At 43.5% G+C, this 22,492-nt stretch overlaps 2 protein-coding genes across 7 annotated transcripts in view; both read right to left on the bottom strand.

Annotated features, from left to right (window-relative positions):
* The window catches only part of LOC6524725 (zwei Ig domain protein zig-8), a 135,692-nt gene that overhangs the window by 71,195 nt on the left and 42,005 nt on the right, over window positions 1–22,492 (bottom strand). The gene's annotated exons all lie outside the window — the stretch shown is intronic.
* Window positions 7,033–8,039, bottom strand: LOC6524724 (transcription factor BTF3 homolog 4). Its single transcript, XM_002100532.3, has one exon. It carries the CDS (start codon window positions 7,872–7,874, stop codon window positions 7,128–7,130), a length of 747 nt encoding a protein of 248 aa, XP_002100568.1. The 5' UTR covers window positions 7,875–8,039; the 3' UTR covers window positions 7,033–7,127.

The following is a 22,492-nucleotide window of genomic DNA, read 5'->3' as shown; positions in this document are numbered from 1 at the left end:
CGCCGACCGGGTGGAGCGGGAAACGGCGAGGAGAGTTCATTGGGTGACGATGACAGCAAATTGCATTAAATGAACTAGAAGAATGCCTCCAGGCGAGACTGATTGGAGACCTGCCGAGCCATTCAAATGTAAAACAGTAAGTGAGCAGAAGAGCCTCGTGCTCGCTGCGATGCTCCTGGGACAAGGATAAAAGGAGTTTTGCGATGGAAAACCATCTACCAGGCAAAAGGCAATCCCTTTCGGGGTGAATGCTAACTAGTTGGGACTACCTACTCAACGAATAATTAGGGTCCTTCCGTTTTTCCTCTTGTCAGAGTAAGCAAATAAATATCTGCATTTTTCAGGTTCGACTGGGAATTGAAATACGTGTTCGACGAAAAAAATGTATTCCATATTTCGATTTACTAACTATTTAAATGCCATAGAATAGGTGTGTAGTCCCGACACACCACAGATTACTAGATCAAATCGTAAAACAGATGAAAGCGATCTAATGCGTTTTCCCCGGGGAAATTGTCACAGTTAGAGACTGCCGTTTTATTACGCACTTGACCACCAAGGCAACCACAATGTTTCCCTGACAACTCCCCAGCAAGTGCTGGGCCAAGTAAATGTGGCCCGATGTGACCATCCTTAATATCCATCTGCCATCTTTACTACCCACATATGAACCCAAGTCAACTCAACGAAAGCCGAGCTGAAGGACCTCCGCCCAGACATTAACCGCAACATTTTCGTCCTGTCAGCAAATTTCGGGAACAAACATCGTTTATACTTCTGCAATGGTCATGTTCATATATGCCAGTGGAATCCGGAATCCAGAACCGAGAACCCATCCAGCCCGCAAATTGTCACTGCTGCTGGCTAATCAATTCTTGGGCTTCTGTTTCAGTTCCAGTTTCAGACTCCAAGAGCCTCTGACTCCTCGGTTGTAACCAGTTTTTGGTGTTGGCGCTCAGCCTGTGGTTTTTCTTCGTATTTGATTTAGAAATTTGCAGGTAATGAAGCTGTTTAATGTCTTGGCCAGAAGCGGATGAGACGACAGAGTGGCGAGAGTCCTGCGGCTAGCCACTCTTAACAAAGTAGGCCCTCTCCATTTCAGTCGGAGCATCTGTGTGGAACGAAGACATTGCGGTTTGGTTTGGGGGAACCACTTCAATAATCCTGATAGTGCTTGCTACTCCTTGCCAGTGATGTCATAAGTGGCCATGGAGGCCATAAACTAACGCAGGATACCATATCTGCTTGGGTTGGGTACGGGTGTTTCGCAAATGCGGTTTGTGTGTCACTCACATGCCAGATTCCTCAGAGTCCTCGGGATGCCCTTCCTTGTTGATTAAATTTTAAAGACAATTTTCCGATTGAGCGAGCCCAAAGCTATTATCCTTTTCCATTCGAAAGACGGGAAATAGCCGGGAATAGTCGCTCGGATTACTCGCCGAAAATTTGATACACCAATTGTCATTGTGTGTGCTTCTGTGTGCTTGTGTGTGTGTGCGGAGTGTGTGAGAGTTGCAGCTGGCAACTTTCGCCTCGAATTCATTTGCAATTAAACGCATAAACATTTTAATTATGCCAAAGCTTCGTCCGGGAAAGTTTGCACCACCTACCCCCCTCCCCGACCACTTTCTTTGTTTGCCAAGTTTTTGGCGCACATGCATAATGAAAACTTTCCACGGCATTGTCAGTGCAAGGCAAAAGTCGACTGAGCAAAAGTCTGGCTATCAATTTGTTTGTTTGGCCTTTTGTCGGTGGGCGTTGGGCGGTGGGCGATGGGTAGGGAAGGAAGGCGTGGCGGTACAGGTGGGGCTACTAAGCCGCAGCAGCTTAGGCAGCAGCTTAATGAATTTACATAACGCACACACAAATCAAAAGCCGAAAAGGAAACGGGTGTAGCCATAGCCCCAGCCACATTGAGAACTCAACTTTTGCCACCGCAAGAGGACTAATCAGCTTGGGGAGAAAGTTTTGGGGCGAAATTATGCGAGTTTTCTGTTATTAAAAGGCAACCTTAGAAGTCAAAGCCTTAGAAAAATACGCAATAAATAAAAATCAAATTTAAACTTGAACAGGAACAGGAACAGGAAATAAATGAGAAACTTTTCTTAGCCCAAGAGCGAGGCATTCATCAATGACAAACTCGTGGCAGGATCAAGCTGCTGCCTTCAATTGATGACAATGAGCAGCGAAATTGAATTGAAAATTAATGTTAAAATTAAAATGAAAAATGGTGGATGTGGATGTGAATATTGAAAAAGAGAGCAAGGAGAGGCGGCATACATGCAAGCCAACTGAGTTGACATATTTTCATTAAGACACCCGAAATCAATTGAGGAACTTCTCGTAAATTTTCCATAGCTTACTTATTTCGGGTGGGCAATTATTTACGAGAATCAACTACCTTAGGGCGCCAGTGATATATGAAGAGTCGTCTACCAATTATTAGCTGACCCCAACGGCCAACAACAGACAATTGGCCAACATTTTAGTGGACAGGAATGAGGATTGTGTATGTTTTCCGCCCCTTCGGACCTTGGCAATAAAATTAAAAGTCGCAACCGCCGAAAAGGACCTCTTTGCGAAGGGAAATGGCAAAGGTTTTTCTTCCACTGCTATTTATGGTCATGTGTTTTTCGTAAGAGTGAGTGTGTGTGTGTGTGTGTGTGTGTACTCACTCACACATACCCGGCTAAAAGTTAAATTTATTGCCCCAACTCCTCACCCTTTTTTCAGGGTATATATCTCGTGTTTGTCTTGCGCTTTTGTTTTCGCCTCGTTTCTTTTCTTGGTTTTTCGATTCTGTTTTTCCACTCCGGTACAGATTTTCCCAAAAAAAAAATAAAGAAAAAAAAGGGAGAAAACCCCACCCCTTCAGCGCCTTACTTCTGCCACTGCATTTATTTCACTTGATTTTCAAACAAAATTTATAAGTTGCGCGTCGCGTCGTTTATTTTGTTTTAATAGCAAAGCAATTTCAAATATAAAGACATTACCCAGCGGAACGAGAACGTGTGCTTGCATTCGAGTGTATGTGTTTGTGTGTGTTTGTGTGTATGTGCCCAACTGAGGGTTGCCAAGGCCTGAAAGCATCCTGCAGTATAGTATTTTTGGGCCAGGTTAGCTCGTTTCGCAGACACTGGAGGCGAAAGTTAAGCAAAGAATTTTGGCACGGACAAGGAATGTGAATTTGGCATGGGAGTAGGGAGCTTCTAAAAAGGAACGAGCGATGCAGAAGAACTCAGCTAAGAACACTTTTCGAAAACGAATCGAAAATATTGATATAAGAGCCCCTTATAATAGATTACAATAATTGAAGAGCACTGAGGGCGAACTTTTCCCCTCCTTCCACTGTGAACTTCTCGCCAGCTGCTGACCCCGTGACCTTCTTTTCGATTGTAAGAAGCGCGGAGAAGGGCGCAGTTCATAATTGCCGTTTCAAGAGCTTCGCAGTTTGCCGTTTGCAGTTCTCAGTTCGCAATTGTTCTTCGACCATAGTTGAATCAAAACAAATCGTATCGAATCCTTGCTTTGTGCAAGGACTCCTTTTGAATCCTAGCTGCGATACGTGCGTGTAGTGTGACCATCTGTTGTCTTCGCAAAAGCTCGATAACAATCGCAAATGGCTTGTTACAATAACTACAGGCTGCGTCTTTTGCGAATGGGACCTTATCAGTTACGGCAAAGTCAATTTAGGGGGCAAACACATGTCCGGGTTCGCACGATTCGATATTAATAAACACTTAAGCCGAGGGTTTGGTATAGGGATATTCGACCGCAATACAATGTCCTCGAATCGGTTTGCCCAGGATCTGGCCATATGCCCGGGCGACACATGTGACTTAAAATGAATGGCATCGTTTGCGGATGACAGGCGAAGACCACGACCAAGGAGCCATCAGGAAGAACAGGCAGGAGCGGGCAGGAGCAGGAGTAGGAGCAGAAACCTTGTTGCTAGATATTAAATTCACGCTGCCTGCCAGACAGTTGCCAAATAATGCGTATTTCATTAGAGTCCAAACAAAAGTGGCGACAATATATGTATGTAGCACAAGGCACACAGCCCACCCATAGCACTCTGGAATCGATTCAAGTAGGTGTTTCGTATAGGTCTATTTTTCACTCAGCCTAATGAGATGTTCTTATGGCCCATTCATCTTCATCCATCTTCCATTCGCCGCATCAACTGGATACGCCATTCTTTTATGAATTATGGTAGATAATGTTCGACAATAGTCATCAAATCGAAATGACAACTTCTATAAACGCCACTATTTCCAGAGTTCATCAAGAACAAAGAGGCGAAAAGCGAGGGACATAATACAAATACCATTTGAAAGTCTTTCTATTGTTTTTTTTTTTTTGAAAAGCACTCACATTACATTCCAAGGTAAAGTAAGCCACTTGGTGGAATGGCATCAGCTTAGACTTTTGGATACTTGAAACCATGATACAGAGAATCAAGTATCTTTTGGACAGCAGTGAAATCCAACATTAAGCTCTTGGAAGCTTCAGTTCAAACCCACAGAAATTGTATATACCATAAAAATATCAAATAAAAATGCCTCAGTAGCATCGCCTGAACATTTTTAAGCTGTTATCATTTTCTTTGGGTATAACTTCTGTTATGCTGGCTTGTGTATATGTCATTTTAAAACTCCATAAAAAAAACGACAAAAATGGGAAAATTATCCAGAAAATGGTTCAAAACTAAAAAAAAAAACTGTGTATATGTCATTTTAAAACTCCATAAAAAACCGACAAAAATGGGAAAATTATGCAGAAAATGGTTCAAAAACTGAACCAAACTGCTTAAAATTTTTGGTTTAAGTTTTCAATTTTTCATAGGCATTGGGAAATACGAAAACAATAAGAAAACAAGAGAGAACGCTATAGTCGAGTTACCCGACTATCTGATACCCGTTACTCAGCTAGTGTAAGTGCGAAGGACAGTTTTTGGCGGTTTGTGGGCGTTAGAGTGGGCGTGGCAAAAAGTTTTTTCGCGAAAAGATAGAAATTTACAAGACTAATACAAAAATGAAAAAATATCAAAACATTTTTCAAAAGTGTGGGCGTGGCAGCTTTGGGCGGTTTGTGGGCGTAAAAGTGGGCGTGGCAAAAAGATTTTTTGCAAGTCGATAGAAATTTTCAAGACCAATACAAAAATGAAAAAATATTAAAACATTTTTCAAAAGTGTGGGCGTGGCAGTTTTGGGCGGTTTGTGGGCGTTAGAGTGGGCGTGGCAACATGAATCGACAAACTTGCGCTGCGTCTATGTCTCTGGAGTCTGTGTGCTAAGTCTCAACTTTCTAGCTTTTGTAGTTCCTGAGATCTCGACGTTCATACGGACAGACAGACGGACAGACGGACAGACGGACAGACGGACAGACGGACAGACGGACAGACGGACGGACAGACGGACATGGCCAAATCGACTCGGCTATTGATCCTGATCAAGAATATATATACTTTATATGGTCGGAAACGCTTCCTTCTGCCTGTTACATACTTTTCAACGAATCTAGTATACCCTTTTACTCTACGAGTAACGGGTATAATGAGCACCTTTGTCCCTCGTAATGGCGAACAATGCACGAATGAATCAGTATTAGCCACAGCCAATTGGCTGTTAACAATGCGTATGCATTGTAGGGAATCTAGTGGGAAATTAAAATGCAGCACTCATTCCCCTTTCCCGTCCGGAAAGAGGATATCGTTGGCTTGGTGTCAGTCGACAGGCCATAAGCCTGTCCGATTTGGCCCCGATTCCATTGGGGAAACTCGCTTCTAATTTTACCAGAGTGCTGGCTCCCAGTTGGGATGAAGGCCATCCATTGTTGCCTTGAATGCAAAAGGGGAATAGCAAACGCAAACGCAAAAGCTAAAGCAGAAGCGAGAGCAGGAGCAGGAGCAAGAGCTTGGGTGCTGATCATGGGGGATGTGGATACAGGCAGGGGTGCAAAATTAATTATACACGCATGCATAGACAAAGGATACGAGGGAGAGCAGGAGCAGGATCAGGGAAAGAGCAAGGGGCAGGGGGGGGCAGGAAAAGGAAAAGGAGCTCTAACAGGCAGGACCTGGAGCAGAGGGAGGACACCTCATAATAATCACTGGTGGCATGTGCTAATACGATAATGGGCAACCAGTTGGCAGATTCCACATCCCCCCGGGATGTTTTCCCGTTTTTTCCTTTTTGCTATCTGTTTTATTACCTTTTTGCTATTTATTTATTACCACTAAGAACACACACACCATACACCATACACCATTCACCATACACCACACACCTATACATATACACACATGCCATCTTCCACATATTCAGCACATCCGGCACGCCCCCTTGTGTGCGCCGCCCCCTGCCCTGCCCACCCGCCAACCCACCCATCGCACTTTGAGGCTCCATAAACAAATATATTAAATTTTAATGCTTAATTTATGTGCAGATTAATTTCGTACATTTTTCGAGGCGCAGATTAGTTTTCGCCGCCCTCCCCCTTCCGCCTTCATGATACGAAAGTAGAGGCGTGGCATTTCCTCTTAAACGTTTGCTAAATGAATTTCGGGTGGATTTCTTGTTTAATGCGTTCAAGAAATGCGGCACAAAAAAGCATTCGAGACAATATTTAATCCCTATCTTAAAGTTTTTAAATAAAACGTTATTTAAATTTCAAGCATTAAAGAGCCGTTACTCAAAGTCTGAAAACTCTAAATAGCTTTATCAACACTAAAATACAATCGATTATCAATTATTTCTCAATAAAAATAAAAGATACGAATATTAAGTTGTAAATGGCCGATTGATATGATTTATTAATTTCAGAAGGATTTTAGCCGATTAATCATTCTTTGGCCATTTCTCCAAATAAACATGACAACTCTAACGAATACTATGTGAAAGAGAACAAAAAGTAATGACTGGCAAAAACGTAACGCAGCTTAGCCGTTACGTAAGCATACGTAAAAAGCACGTTCGCGTAAGGTAAACATTAAATGCCTATTTTAGGTACAAAAATAAAATGCCAAATAAATTTAGAGAAAATATTTATTACGGTGCATATGGGCACTTATTTAGTATGCATTTTATTTAGCATATTGGTACAAATGTAGCAACAAACGAAGATGCCTAATCCTCGTCCTCGGACACCTGAGCGTCAGTAGTCTCCGGATCGGGCTGCTCCGCCTGGGAATCATAGTCATCGTCGTAGAAGGATAGATTATCCCACTCGTCGAAACTGCCCAGTGAATCTGCGTCGCCGACGATGGTCTCAGCCACATCAGAACCATCCGATGACTCCTTGCCATCATTCGGATCGTCACCATCTTCGGAAGAGCTCTGAATTGATTCAGCAGCAACGCTTTGCTTCGGCTCCGAATCCCCGCCAGCCATGGGGTCGTTCTTCAGCTCCGATGCTTCCTCTTTCTTTGCGGCGAGCAACATTTGGGCCTTCTTGTTGCGAGAACGAAGACGATTGCGTGGCTTCTTGGGCTTCTTGGCTACCACCTTGATGCCCTCCTGCGATTCTGATTTACAGACGGAACCAGCTACCGGCTTGGATGCCTTGGCCACTTTCGATGGGCCGCCAGCTGATGACGACTTGCGCACGAAATCGCCGGTAATCACGAACAGATTACTGGATGTGGTGCCCTGAACCCTGGGCATGCTTACCACCATCTCACTGGAATCGGTAAACTCGATGGTCACCTCCTGGATACCGTTGACCTGGCTCAATGGTAACTTGCCCAATGTGGTCTGCAGACGCTTCTCTTCGACCGCAGCCGAGGATGGTATGTTCTTGTGCTTGCGGCGCACTGTTCCCCTGCCACCGATGCGCACCACCTCCTCCATTTTCTTTAGCTTGTTCGCATCCATTGCTTCGCTTCGAAACTCTTTCAACTTGAAGGTGTAAAGTGTGTAGAAAATAATTTCGTTTCAAATTTCACTTGGAAAAATGCTGTGCTAAGCAAGTAGTTTAGTAATATCAGCTCGGAGATGTGAATCGACTGTGCTCCTCACGCCAAATCAGACAAGTGAGGCTTTCAGAATGCAAAGTCATCGCCTTCCTTTCGGAATTTTTGACAGAAGCAAAAAGGGTTGCTAGGATTTTTTGATATCTTTGCAGATGGCAGCCCTAGACTCACATATTCTTATTATGTTAGGCTGGTTTAATAGGTATTAGTTCTTTCAATATATATTAATATGCATTTTTAACTTCGGTAGAAAATTGCATACTATATTCATTTATTCATTCATTTATTATAATATATATAATTTCAAAAATGCACATTAACTATCGATATAGTTTCGGTTCCTATGGACTGTTGTGAATATCAGCGGGCTGTCTGAATTGGTCACACTATTTGCTCGTATTTCCAAGAAATTAACCTGCTGCAACGCTTTTAGTAGTTGTAAGAATCCATTTGTGGCCGAGACTAAAATAAAGCGAAGCCACTAATGTACGACCGGAAAAAATACAAATAAAATGCAGGTAAGTCAAAAGAAAAAAGAATGGGTAAAGGGAAAAACTTCCATGTGGCTGGAGGTCATGGCAGTGGGCCACTTTTGGCGCAACTCCTGGCCAGAAATCCATGGCCAGTGTTAACCAAACAAAGTCGCTGTGGCCATTTGTCCATCATTTCGCTGCTGGGCTGATTAAATTGCCAGATTTTCGCTACTTTGGCTGTCATTTTGTTGCTCCTCCCGCTGCTGCTGTTGTTGTTGTTGTTGTTGTTTTTGTGGCCTCGTAAACATTTCAGTGCAATAAACGTTTATTTGATTTTATTTGTTTTAATGCGGCGAGGCGACCTCGAGCCCATGCCCAAACCCCAAATCCAACCCAAACCGAAACCCAAACCCAGACGAAACCAAACCAAACCATTTCAGAACGCCTCTTAACTGGGCTCAGTTTTGGTTGAGCTCAGCTCGGTGCTTCAGCCAATTGCCAGTGGCTGTTTGCTTGGCGCAGCGGAATGTTTTTTTCGCAGTCACTGTGGCCGCGTAAAGAGCTCGCGGCGTTTTTCTCCTGCTGCTCATTTGTGACTGTGTGTGTGGGTGTGTGTGGTTGTGGGTGTTGCAAGGTGAAGGTGGGGGCGTGTATCTGTGCAAGGATACCCTTTTTCTCCTTTTCTTTTTGGCACCAAAGCCGCGCAGTTGTCAATAGAAAAAGAGACCGAGAGAGAGAGAGAGACAGTGGTGGAAAACTTTAACTTTGTTGCTGCACTTTTCGGTGAAATGTGAAATGAGAAAGTGGAAAAGTGGGCGGCGGCGGAGGTCCTATGGCTCGAGGGCGGCTCAGTAAAAAAAACAGGAATGCGGTCATTGTTACGTTTATAAACAGAATAAGAGAGCGGGCCAAAAAGCGAGGCACACACACACACTCACACACACATACTAGCAAGCACATACTGACCGCATTACCAACTGCCAAAGTGACCGGCAAAAAGGTGAATGGGCCAAAATGCAGGATGGGCCGCAGCTCAGCCTCAGCATTTTGGCCGAAATATTTTCTGCAATGCTGCACATTTAAGCCAAAAAAGGAGAGACATGAAACCCACCTGCCCGGCCCGGCTACGTACTATATATTTTTGGTCTTTGAGTTTTTCCAATGCTCTAGCTCTTGCTCTTGAGTAGCCTTTCGCTAGAAAATTTTCGATATTTTTTTTCTTACTTGTTTTGTGATTTATAACAAGTGCTGGGATGCCAGGTTGCCAGGATGCCTGGAGAGAAACAAGGAGGAGGCAGTCCAAACTGGAGAATCCTAGCAGTGGCATAATCTACAGTTTGTGTTTTCAATGACTGTCAGCAAGTGCATTTGGAGTTATGTCAGCTGGAGCAGCTGTGTGTATGTGTGTGTGTGTGTGTGTGTGTTCGGGAAATTCAGAGAAATCCAGACAGAGAGAGAGAGGGAGAGAGTGAGAGTGAGAGGGTGAGGAATGGAGTGCCAACTGGCGATGACTGCATCCTGATTGTGTTGACCACAGTGCCAAAGTGCCCTGGCATCCTGGGGAGCGGAACTCAATCGCCAGTCACAAATGACAAAAATTGTAGCACCAGCTCACTGCTCTGCTCAAAAAGCCAGCCAACGGAATTTGAAATCTAAATGCACGGAAGTGTTGATATGGGTTTTATTTCAATTTAATTGGTATCTTTCATGGTCCTGTGAATTCCACTGGAGATACAAGAAATGCAGATAGCAAAGAAACACGAAAGTTAAAATTATGTTGGGATGACATTCTCAAATGAAAAACTTCGGGCTCTACTCTCCAAATAAACAAATGTCTATAGGAAAACATATGAAGATATTATAAATATTTGCAGTTCGGTTTCTATGTATATTTGATTTGTAACCCACTTATTAGGAGTTTAAAAAATCGGTTATCTTGTTACAACGTAGAGTGCCTGTGTGTAAGTAGCCTGTCAGCAATTGAAATTGCGAAAAGAAAGCAGCCGTCATGTGCACGTTCTTGTATTTCCCCAGTTGTTCCATTCCCTCTCTTAATTTCCCATTTCCATTTGCTTTTGGTCCACAAAGCAGCAGAGCTGTCAACTGTTTGGCGATAAACAAAGGACCAAACAAATGAACAATTGTCACCTTCTCTGTCCTGTGGCCTTCAACTTTCGCAAGGAGTGGGTGACACTTGTGGGTGGTGTCAGTGGGTTCGGTGTTTAAGGGGCATTTCCGCCCCTCCTCCCTTCTCCTTCGCCCCTTCGATTATATCAGATGAGCGATGGCACTCACACACATGTAGCTGCATACATATCCGCTCTTCTGAAAGCGCAGCAAGTGGAAAGTCCCTTTCTTCAATCAAAAATATCAAACTGGTTTCGCTTTTCACTTGAAAACAATTCAATTCAGTTCTTGTTTCGATTTTAGTTTTTCATTCACTTTGGTGTCAAAAAATAAAAAGCTCAGCTTGATTTTTATTTCAATCAATCAATTAAATAGTCATTTTTATGATACTTTTGATAAAAGTACAACCAAGAGTTATATGATGATTGGCAACATAATATCCTAAACTCTTGAACTCAATTGTAGTTTGGTGTTGATTTTAGTTGAGTATATTCGCTCAGTGCCTGCAGTTCGGAGGCTTTTGGCGAGCTTAAAGAGCTCAGATGGATTTCCGGGTTGGACACGTTAAGTTGATTAATTGCGAAATTTTAAGAAAACAAACTGCAAGTCAAGACAGCCACTGGTGCGTACACCGAGAGAAATTTCCAAGGCCTTCCCGTGCCGTTTGGGAGAGCTTAAAGTCCGGGGAAGTTCGAAACAAAATGAAGTGTAAAGTGGAAGAGAGTTCAGAGAAAGTAGAAGAGAGAGAGAGAAGAGCTGAAGCAGCAGCCGTTGAGGCAGGCAAAATTAAATTAAGCAAATGCCTGGCAAACTGTCTGCCACACATACACTTACAAACACACTCGCGCGCATACACACACACAGCCACACAAACACAAACACACACAGACACTCTGAAACAAAAGGAAAGCGTGTGGGTATGGGTGAGTGAGGGAAATGGATTTTGGGTGTTTCTGAGGCTGAGTGAACGATTTGCTGGCCGTTTTTTCCTGTCACGCGCGCTTTGTTTGCCATTTTGAAAAATGCCCAATGCACACACATGCAGAGTGAGTTGGCCAAGAAGTGTGTGTGGGTTGTGTGTGTATTGTGTGTAGGTGTGACAGGATGTGCCAGCATGTGTGTGTGTGTGTGTGTGCATGCATTCGCATATGTATGTGGGAGACTCACGTTCTGCTCATAACTGAAATTCAGGCTTTAAAGCTCAACGACGGCTGGCAGAAGAAGGAGACGAAGGCTTACGGGCAGGCAGGATAAACCAGACAATGTCCGACAGGCAGGACACTCTGGCCAGGACTCAGGACTCAGGACACATGCGATGTTGTTATTGCTGTTCATATTTACGTCACCAAAATGCTTAACCCGTTTATGTCGTTAAAGGGATTTCACAGGCCGCTGGAGCCGAACCCAAATAGGAAATAGGAAAAGGAAGAGAGGCCCAAACCAGCAGGACAATGGCTAAGAAAAGTAAAAGGCAAGGGACCCGAGTTAGTTAGAAAAAACGAGCACTTTTAGGGGGGTTAATGAACGTGCCTAGCCACCGGCAGTGCCCAAAAACATTTTACCAAAAACCAAACAAAAAAATATGTTGGTTGTGGAAAAATCTGCCATTTTTCCTTGCAAAATTCTGAGTGACACATAAAAACGCATGAAAACGTTGAAAGCAACTTGCCACAAATTATCGATTTTATTTCACTTTAGAAATTGAATTCTGCATTGTGAGTTGAGACCCATGATGCTCATTCAATTATCAATTCCCCCAGACTTTGAACTTTGTCCTTGGAATTTTTAATTAAGTTTTGGATACTCTATGGCATATTTAGCAATAAATATTTTAATAAACATATTTCGCTTAGAAAAAATATATCTTTTATTTTGAATTTACCAATATGTTAAATGCCTCATGAGATTTTAATTATAGCTGAAATCGAAACACTTTCTTTGCGATACTTTGTAAACTTTATGCCAGATTTTGCTATACCAGAATTGTGGCTATATTGCCCCTTTTAGGGAGATTTTAATTAAAAATCTCCGGCAGTCAAAATGTTACATTTTGAGTCATCCGTCCATTCGATGTGCAATTAACGCAATGCAAAAACTGTTGATTGATTTTGAAATTCTGATTACTGTTATTTTTGGCATATTTTTCTGACCTTCCCATGGCAAAGGGCATTCGTCAGCAAATTGGAACGTCGGGCGTAATATTTTCCACCCCCTTTTTGGAAAAACCCAACCAACCCCCCCACCGCTGTGTTGTTAGAAACTATTTTTAGTGCCCAAGTTTCTTAATAAATTTTCAGCGTCGTTCTTTTATGATTATTTGAAAGTGGGCGGCGAGTGGTGCGAGCACGGGGGCTTTTCGATTGCCAGTGGTGCCGGTGGTGCTGCTCATGAGTGTTTTTGTGGGTCTGTGGGTCTGTGGTTCCGTGTGCTCCAAATGCGGAATGTGGAAAAGTTCACCGACGAGGAGGCACACACAGCATGCACTTGGTACTTGGCCCTGGCGCGTGGCGAGTCAAATGAAAATGAAAATGAAATCGGCATAAAACACGACAAGTGGAGGCCATTAAGGCGGGAGCCAAATGGGGTGATCCGATGCCAAAGAGCGGGGCCAAAGTGCTTGGAAAATGCGGGCTGTGCGTATAACCATATATGTACATATATTTGTAAAATGGATATGGTAACGGAAATGCAATCGAAGTTTTTGAAAGCGGAAGAAATATAATGAAGGGCACGCTGAATTGAATGGTGGGGGCGGTGCAAAACTATTGAAGCATCAATAGCCCAGCTCCTTGTGCCATTCGTAATCGAAATTCTCTTTGATCAAAGGAAAGCGACTCAAGGCTGTTTAAGTTTCTCTCTCCTTTCTCGCTCTCTCTTTTACTTTATATGTACCTGCAACTAGTAACCAATTTTAGAACCTATTTCCTCGGAACAAAAACCACACACATAACCTGTCGCAGCACATTACTCATACGCCCCATCTTGCCGCATTACGTATACGCCACTTCGTCATTAGCTTTCTTGGCTACATTCCTCCTGCAGTATTTCTTTATCATTTCGGTATTCCCTTGTTGCCTGCACTTTTTATTTATGTATTTGTTTATCTATTTCTCTTGCTTTGCTGCTTCCAGGATAAACAAGTTTCTTTTCACTTCTTTTATTTCCTTACTTTTTGCACTGTGTGCGCTCGTGCGCCTGATGATATTTTTTGGTCAATATCAATATGTGGGCAAAGGCAGCCGCTCCCACATACGAAAAACACCTGCCAATGGACGGTGGGGGCGGTTGCTCCCATTTATATCCAGGGTGCCGGCGAAAATATTTTCGCATACCAAAAATCCCAGAAAAGGTATGGCAACTGCCGAGGTGGCGAGGGGGGCGGGGCAGAACTAAAAGCGCATGAAGCATAAATTTCGCATTAACGTAAAGCGCGAGAAAAAAAAAAGGGGGAAAAAAAGGGAGGAGCGAGCGACACAAAATATGCAATAATAATGCCAAAAATAAATACCAAAAATACACCAGCACACACACACATACAACAGCATCAGCACAGGTTGCTGGAATAAAAGTATATAGAAAGGATGCATAAGGGATTGACTAAAGAGCGCGGGGGGAGCGGCGACGGAGACGTAGACGGTACGGAACGGAAATGCAAAGCACAAGCTGCCTAGATTACTCATGCGCCCCGTGTGCTCCGTCGCATGGAGGAAAGCAGCAGCAGCACCAGCATCGCATAAAGGGTTGGGAGAAAGTCGCCAGAGCGGGGAAAGTGAAGAGCGTGGGCGGGAAAGGGGGAAAAGAGAAAGCGGACAGCTTAGTGGCAGTGATGGCAGTGCTGGCAGACCGGCGACACAGGGCTTTCATTTACCCAACTGAGGTTTTACGAATATAATTTGGCATAGAACAGCTCAAAATGACAACTCAATGGTTATTCTTTATTATAATTTTGTATCAATACCAAAGTATTTAATAACATGGAATTACCTATTCTAGGGTATTGCCTCGTCCTGCAGCAGGACCTTCGCATCAGCCCATTGGCATTTGCACATATTATTCTTGCTTTTTTTTTTGTTGGGCTGCAGCTCTTGTTATTGTCTTGCCATCGCTGTTCTTGATAGTTTTTGGAGCGCATTGCATACACCCTGGCACACGGATATATTTATGCATATACTCGTATACGCAGGTCTTTCGAGATCTGGGATGTGTGCGGGTGTGTGACTTTATGGACATGCATACATACATATGAACATACATACATATAGACGGCGCTTAGGCAAATCCGAGGATGCATGTGAATATTTCCCGCCGCTTGTTGACGTTGCCACAGTTGCTCAGAAGCTGATGCAGAATCAGGAGCAGCAGCAGCAACAGCAGAAACAGCAGCAAAAGCAGAAGCTTCTGAAGCTGATGATGTGGTCTCGTTTTGAGCTCGTTCTCCCCTGCATATCCTGCAGGATTCGCCCGACTTTGCCCACTACTAACAACGTTTGACAAACAACAACAGAGGCAAGCCACCGCTAAAATATTTATAAGCTCTCCTCCCGTCGAGGAACGAGCAAAATATTCTTCTCTGATGCTTGATATGCTTATGTTTAAGTTGGCAAATAACACGATTTTTATGTGCTGATATCATTATAAAAGTGCTGCAAATAATACACTCAAAGTGAAGGTGCGCTGGCATCAGGCAAACATTATCATAGTCCTGCGACCAGGACAGAATATCCTCGTATCCAGAATGGCCAGGACATCCATATGTGTGTGCTGTTGGGCTTTGTGACCAACGCAAACAGCAAACATTAATGGTCGCCAAAGACAACAGGAGATAATGGGGCCAAAATTCTTTACATCACGGCCTCGTCCTATTTAAACATTGTTAGCCAGTACAGATGCTGAAAGTTATTCTTTTGCAGTTTACCGGTAAAGGTAATTTCTTGGCATTTAATTGATGATTAATGGGGAAGTTCTATGTTAAATGTTAAATGGTTTCATATTGACTAGACCAGACATGCCGCCAACAATGGAAACGGAAACAATACATTATTCCATCGCTTAGAGTCATTCATCAGTAAGTGTGCTAGTCACTAGTCAATTGCCACTGTGGCCCACTTTATTCGCCTCGCGTTTTCAAACGTTTTGCGCGTGTTTATTGCCGCTGTCGCGTTTTTAAACGCGGCATATGGCATACGGCACTGGCTGCTTAATGCACCAGCCGCCAGTCAGCTAAATGCGACATGTACGAGGAGTAATGAACTATCTGCAGACGGTCCACCCCTATTTGTGTGCAAAAATTATTGCCTACTTTTGGGGCCAACTTTTACGGTGCCAGGACAACTTTAATCACTTTGCAGTCTGATTTGTGTGCTCCTGGCATCGTCACTTCGTGTGGCACTGTATATTGTCAACTGGCCACAGGTCACAAATAAACATGGGGGGGTTAATGCCCCTTCTCCCTGAACCCCCTTAGGGCCCCCCTTCAACCCCCTTTCGCCATCCAAAATGCAAATGCAAATGCAAAATGTAAAATGTAAGTGGTACTCTTGATGCGAGCGTATTACATGTGCCTGTTAAGTAGTTAACGCTGTTATTGTTGTTGCCTCCTAATGCGTTCATTGGCAGTGGGAAAAAGGGTGGGGGGAGGGGGCGGAATGTGGATAGAGGGGCGTGGCAAGGACTAGGGGACCAAGAGGCATCCAAGCAGGGAAGCAAGCAACCAGACAAACAGCAGTTGTGCATTAGTATGCGACTCATTTTGGCCTTGTCGCCTTTTGGCTTTGCCTTTGCCTTTGCTGCACTCACATTTGCCACTGTTATCCTTGTTATTGTTGCTGGTGGCCCAGACATTTTTGTTAATTTAATAGAAACGCCGGTCGACCCAAAAACAAACTAGACTGCTACCAAACAAACTAAAAGAACACAGTGGGGAATTACAAAATAGCTATACTCTTTCTGTCAGAGTTTCATGAAACCATTGGTAGTTTCATTCATGATCGCAGCCGAGTCGTCGAGTCCATTGACGAAAAGTTATTATTACTGAAACTTCAGCATCCCTTCAAAGTTCCTTCCGATAATACCCATTATAATTTTTAATCATATGTATTTGATTAGGCTGTGCACAAAATCTGATTCGTTTGCTTTTGCCATTTCGGAAAGCCTCTTAAAATGTTTCTGCAGAATGCAAAGCCAGAGTTAAGCTGCTGGAGAGCAAAAAGATCCCGACTTTGGACCCAAAGCAAGTTCCTTTGCCGGGACCTTATTACATATGCCTTTTGCTGACAGAACCCTAAAAACGAGTTGGTCTTGTTGCTTTTAAAACGCAATTTTAATTTTGCGCCAACATTAAGCACACATCACAGCGCTTATATAATATATATGTATATGCATGTGTGTATATACTTGTCTGCGTATACCTTAAACGGCCTTGACTCTCTTTGTTGTGCCCCAGCCTGTGCCACGCCCTTCGGATGGGGCGGTACAAGGGCAAATATGCCGCATTTATATGAAGAACATTTGAAAAATTTTATGGCATCAAAAATGAGAGTGAGAGATATGGAAGCGGCAGAGGCAGAGGCAGAAAGCGAAGATGGAAAATTATGCCGGGAAAACACTGTTAAGCCCACGAAACTCTGACGGCGCAGGAAGATGTATGTTCATGTTAAGAAATATGTAAACCCTGCATTTTGACGCGTGCCAAGGGAATAACGCACCAGAATGAAGGGCGTCAAAAAACCAAAAAAGAAAAAAAAAAATTATACGAAAGAAAACCGAGAACATGAACATTAATTAAGGTATATAAGTTCATTGCAAGACGAGTGGAGAATGGTAAAGGATTCGTCCGCAAAAAAAAGGACAAGGAACTCGAGACGAGTCGTAGACGTTTTTGGAATGAAATGTGACAGCTCCATCACCATTGGAGCTTTGAGATGATAGCGCCAGGACCGAGGTTAATTACATAATAACCTTTGAAATGTAATTAAGCGCAGACACCGTGCGTGCGCATAAGTGTGTGTATGTTTGTGGGCTTAGTGTTCATGTGTGTGTGTCTGTGTATGTATGTGTGTGTGCGACAAGCGGCCCAAATGAGCAACTACAATGGAAAGCGCAAAACCCCAAGCGCCGCATGAATAATGCATCAATATATATGTATATATATATAAATGTATATGTGTAGACCTATATGAGTCCATGCGTTGTATCGGTGGCTGAGCGTATTGTCATAAGTGCTCATGTCATAATGTCAAAGGCATCGCAGCTTCCAACGGCCTTGAGAATCGCCCACCGACCCACCGTCCTACCGCCCACCGCGCACAAGACGCCCAGTTTGAGGCCATGACCCCCAGGACACCCCGCTCAAGTTAATGACGAAAATTGATGAGCTGCGACTAATTTGGTTAGCCGGCAGCGGTTTTAGTTGCCTCAATGAATAACAAGCAAATGAGATTCCCAATTCACTTGCGAAATATCCCATTACTCAGACATTTGGGGCGGACTGGCTGGGAATCGGATGGCTAAGCACTGAGGAATCGAAATTGCCGTATTTCCCGCACAAAAGTAATTTGCTTATTTTTTAATTTCATTTAATGGAGAGTTTTTAATATAAACCAATCGGTAATATAAAGTAAACGTGACGGGAACTTTGCTTTTGGTTGAGGAATATTCAATTTTTAATTCAGATATTTAGAGAATATAACCACAACATTTTAAGGAGCAATCCACTTTAGAATGATATTTAGCGTCAGTTGTTTGCCTTTGAAACCAACACAACACAACAACAAGACTACTTACAACGATTGGTACCTGGAAAAACAATAAATAGTGCCTTAACTATTACCTACTTAACAACGGGTTGTATAATGCAATAAATAAGACATAATATAAGTGCAGCTTTGGCTTTAAAAGGTTCAATTTAATAACGCTGGCAGCCGGCAGTCCAATCATACTCGCAGTATCAAAGCCCTAAGTGCTATTATTGGAACTACTATTAAATTCTGTGTTTCCCCCTTGTAAACACGTACTAACAGCGAGGTAACTTAATCAGTTGCTATCCGTCGGCAAATTCAATTCCGGAATAAAATACTTGCTGGCAACCGCAACTACTGGCATTCGCATTCGCACATCGCACATCGCTCATACGCCGTGTGGTACGCGCTGGCAATCAACCTGCAAGTTGCCAGCCTAATGTTTAATTAAACAGCTCACCGTCTGATTCGCAGGATAAGCGAGTTGTAGTCCTGGGCTCGCTGACTCGCCTTGTTGCCTCTTTCGCCGCAACCCACACTTACACTTACACACACACTCATACACGCACACACACTAACAACACGGATAAAAAGGCCGACTTGCTGGAGCGATAATGGGTGGTTAAGGGGCTCTGGGCGTTCTGCGGTGGGTGGTTGATGGTGGGTGGTGGTGGGTGGTTAGTGGGCTGAGCCATCGTATCTCTTTCGCCCGCTTGTTTGCTGAGTTTGTTGTTGTCAGCACGTTTGTCGAGCACTGCGTTGTCACGGCTGCTGCACTTATCAGCAGCAGCTGCTGCGTCGACAGCGGCAGCAACGTCCTGCCTCGCGTCGCGTAAATATGCCGCGCAAATATAGCGGAAGGAAGCAGATTAACACGGCAACCAGATACCAATAACTACAGCAACACCACGGCAGCGGAGTTCGAGGCGGTTGAAGGCAGCGGCACGGGCTGCGAAAACAAAAGCAATCGATGGTGGCTAACAGCCAACACCCTCATACCCACGCCTTAAGCACTGAAACAAAATGACCCCCCAAACCCCAGCACTAGAGTCTTTAAATAGCCTTCAAAAGGCACCCCTAAACACCTTTTTATAAAAGCTCAAAAGGTTTGCTATATGCCATTTGAAATAAGTCATAGTTTTTTAAATTTCTCTTTGCTGCAATTTTACAAAATATTTATTTGCGACCATTTGCATATAAATATACTGATTTTACAGTGCAGCCCTGCGCTTTTGCCTCGCTCCTTGTTCATTCGAATTCTTCGCTTGACTCACTCTTCTTTTTTTCTCCATGTCTTCGTATGTCTGCACACACACACTCGCATCCGCACCCACACTCACACCATCTCAGGGACTCGCACACATGGCCAGATAGCGCTGTATTTTTTGTCATTGATTTCAGTTTATCTCCGAGTGTGTGTGTGTGTTGTGTGTGTGAGTGTTGAGTATTGCGTGTGCTCGGTTTAAACTGTTCGGTACACTTTTGTGGGCGAGCAACTTTTGAGAAGGAAATTTCATTTCATTTAATTGCCGCCTATGATTTAATTCGAACTCGTTCCCATCACGCACACGCCAAGGGGCGGCAGCTGTCTGACGGGGGGCGTGGCATGTCGCCACACGCAACTGCAACACACACACACACACACACATGTGCACATATGTGCCCTTAAGCCTCTTTGCACCCCTCATGAGTATTATATCGATAAATATGATCGTGTAATTGTAGCATATTGTTTGACTTAACCGAGAATTCTTTGTGATTTTTTAATTTGAAATGTTAGTAATATCTTTTACCTATATCTCTATAAACATATCTATAATTTCACTTTCCAAAATCCGCATTTTGCAGCTCAGTGTAATCAGTTCAGGCTTTTGTAACACTTTCGGTAAATATTTGCACAAAAGAGATATTTGTTTATACATTGAACTCTTGATTCGAAAGCTTGATGCGAGGGAAACTTAATTAATTGAATAATTGAATACGAAATTGAGAAATGAGACAACTAGTGTAAAAGCCCGTGAATGCTTAACTTAATTTAAACCCTCTGAAGTTGCATTTCCTTTTTTTTAATGATATAAGTCCCACGATTTTCACAGATTACAATGAATTATTAAAGCAGTAAACCTGCTCATGCACTTTAGAAAAGGTTATATTTCACCCATCCCAGATCAAAGGAATTTGAAGGACCATAATGTCACTTAATGGATATGAAATGCACATTAGTGCCTCCTGCCTCCTGTTAAGCCAGCAGAAGGCCACACACAAAACTTGCAATAAATAAATGACGTACACGAAAGCCAGTTTTCATTGTGGTCGTAATGACTCCAATGGATGCAATGGATCGGCTTTATGTTGGTCTGATTCTGATTCGGAATCTGATGTCGATGTCGTTGACGGTCCCAATGGAAGTTCTCCGCTGCCCGCTGAACATGCAAATCAAATTGAAAATTGGCCCAGCATTGGATGACCATCGGTCGTCGCATCATTATTTTGCCTTAAATTCCCCAGCAACTTGTTCGTGTGTGCATGTGTGTGTGTGTGCGTTCATTGGTGGCAATAATTTGCGAAAAACAGCCAGACTGACTACAAATGCCATTAAATGGGCAAAAAGCGCAAAAATTAAGGCACCGAGGGGGGAGGGGGGTACCGAATCTGTGCTGCGAATCAATGTAATGAACGGTCACCGCAGAGTGAAAGCAAATTGAATGCATTCGGCGCACAGAGAAAATATTTTCATTCAAAAGAATTTCATCGTTCAGAATTGGGCAACTAGCAAAGAGATAGAGATAGAGAGCGCATTTAAGTACTATTTATTTCCAGTGTATTTGCGCACACAGGCCACCAGACCGCCACTAACTGAACTTTAACTACCTGCCAAAGAATAAACCAGTCCTGTCGATTAGGGATTACTTTAATTGTTTCAATCAATGTTGCATACTTTCGGGGGAATCAACTAGCTGCAAAGTTTCCACTGCGCCACTGCCGCTGTGTTCACAACTTTCAGTTAAACTTCACTTAGCAATTACCCCACCATTTTGCCAGGGAACACTTGTTTCCTTTCCTTTCCGTTCCCCATTCCCCTTTCCCCTCCAGCCATTTCCCACCGACAGTTGTCTTTGGCTGATGAGCAAACAAACATGGACCCATCCGCCTGCCATGAATATGCAAAGAAAAAATATAAAACAACAAAAAAAAAAAGGGTGGAAAAACGGAAGGACATCTACTCGCCCATCTGGTGGGCGGAGGGGGGCGTGACGCAGGCATAACTAGCGTTTAACATTAATAAAAATTTGTAGTCAGCAGGTGGCAGTGAGTGTAAAAAAAAAAAAGAGAAAAAGGAAGGAAGGAAGGCAAGAAAAAAGTGTCTCGCATTAAATGTAATTAAAATCAGTTGCAGCACAATGGGGGCGCAGGCGTGGGCGTTCTGTTAGGGGCGTGGCAGCTGCTAACGATGCCCGGCGAAATGAAGTGAAAATGTTTGTTGAATATTTCGCTGCATAATGCCAGGCGCGCTTGCCTGAAATGAAGAACCGGAAATGGCGAAAAGGTAAAGAACAAAAGCTCCACACACACACACCGCTAAACACCACTACACAGCGCGCTGTAGCAGTACAAATACACACATACATATGCAAATAGATTATACCCCGCATTTGCCCTTTGCAAAGCTACCACTGATTGTATGCCGTCTCTATCATTTTTCTTCCTGCTTATTCTTTCCCGCTTTCATTCCCATCTCCTTTCCATCTCCATCTCCATCTGGACTGCATTTTGTGCTGAGTTTAGAATTTAATTAAATATGCTGGCGGCTGCCTCTGGCCTCCGGCAGCTTCCTTCTTTAATCGCCGTCTAACCACAGTGGCGGCCAACAAGTGTCAGGCCCACCACCAGCCCCGCACCACCCCCTCATTCCAGCAACCAACACCCCCTTTTCATTCGGGAAATTACAAGCCAAAACGTGAATAATTAAGCGGCAAGAGCATTTCCTGAGGCTTCCAACCTGGCCCAGAACGCCACAGAGAGTGGAGAATGTGGGGAAAGCGCAGAAAGCGGAGAAAGCGGAGAAAGCGACGAAGGAGAGCGAAAGCGGACAAGAGAGACGCCCACTAATGCGTTGATAATTATTAAACGGCAGGCGGCAAAAAAAAAAAATCAGCAGAGAAGACGACTAACGAAGATTTTTA

This window comes from Drosophila yakuba, chromosome X (assembly GCF_016746365.2).
Source record: "Drosophila yakuba strain Tai18E2 chromosome X, Prin_Dyak_Tai18E2_2.1, whole genome shotgun sequence".
Lineage (NCBI taxonomy): Eukaryota > Metazoa > Arthropoda > Insecta > Diptera > Drosophilidae > Drosophila > Drosophila yakuba.
This window is presented reverse-complemented; position numbering and strand designations above follow the sequence as displayed.

What these genes read in the sequence shown, in the direction of transcription:
- LOC6524724 (XM_002100532.3), bottom strand. Translation starts at nt 7,874, where the DNA reads ATGGATGCGAACAAGCTAAAGAAAATGGAGGAGGTGGTGCGCATCGGT.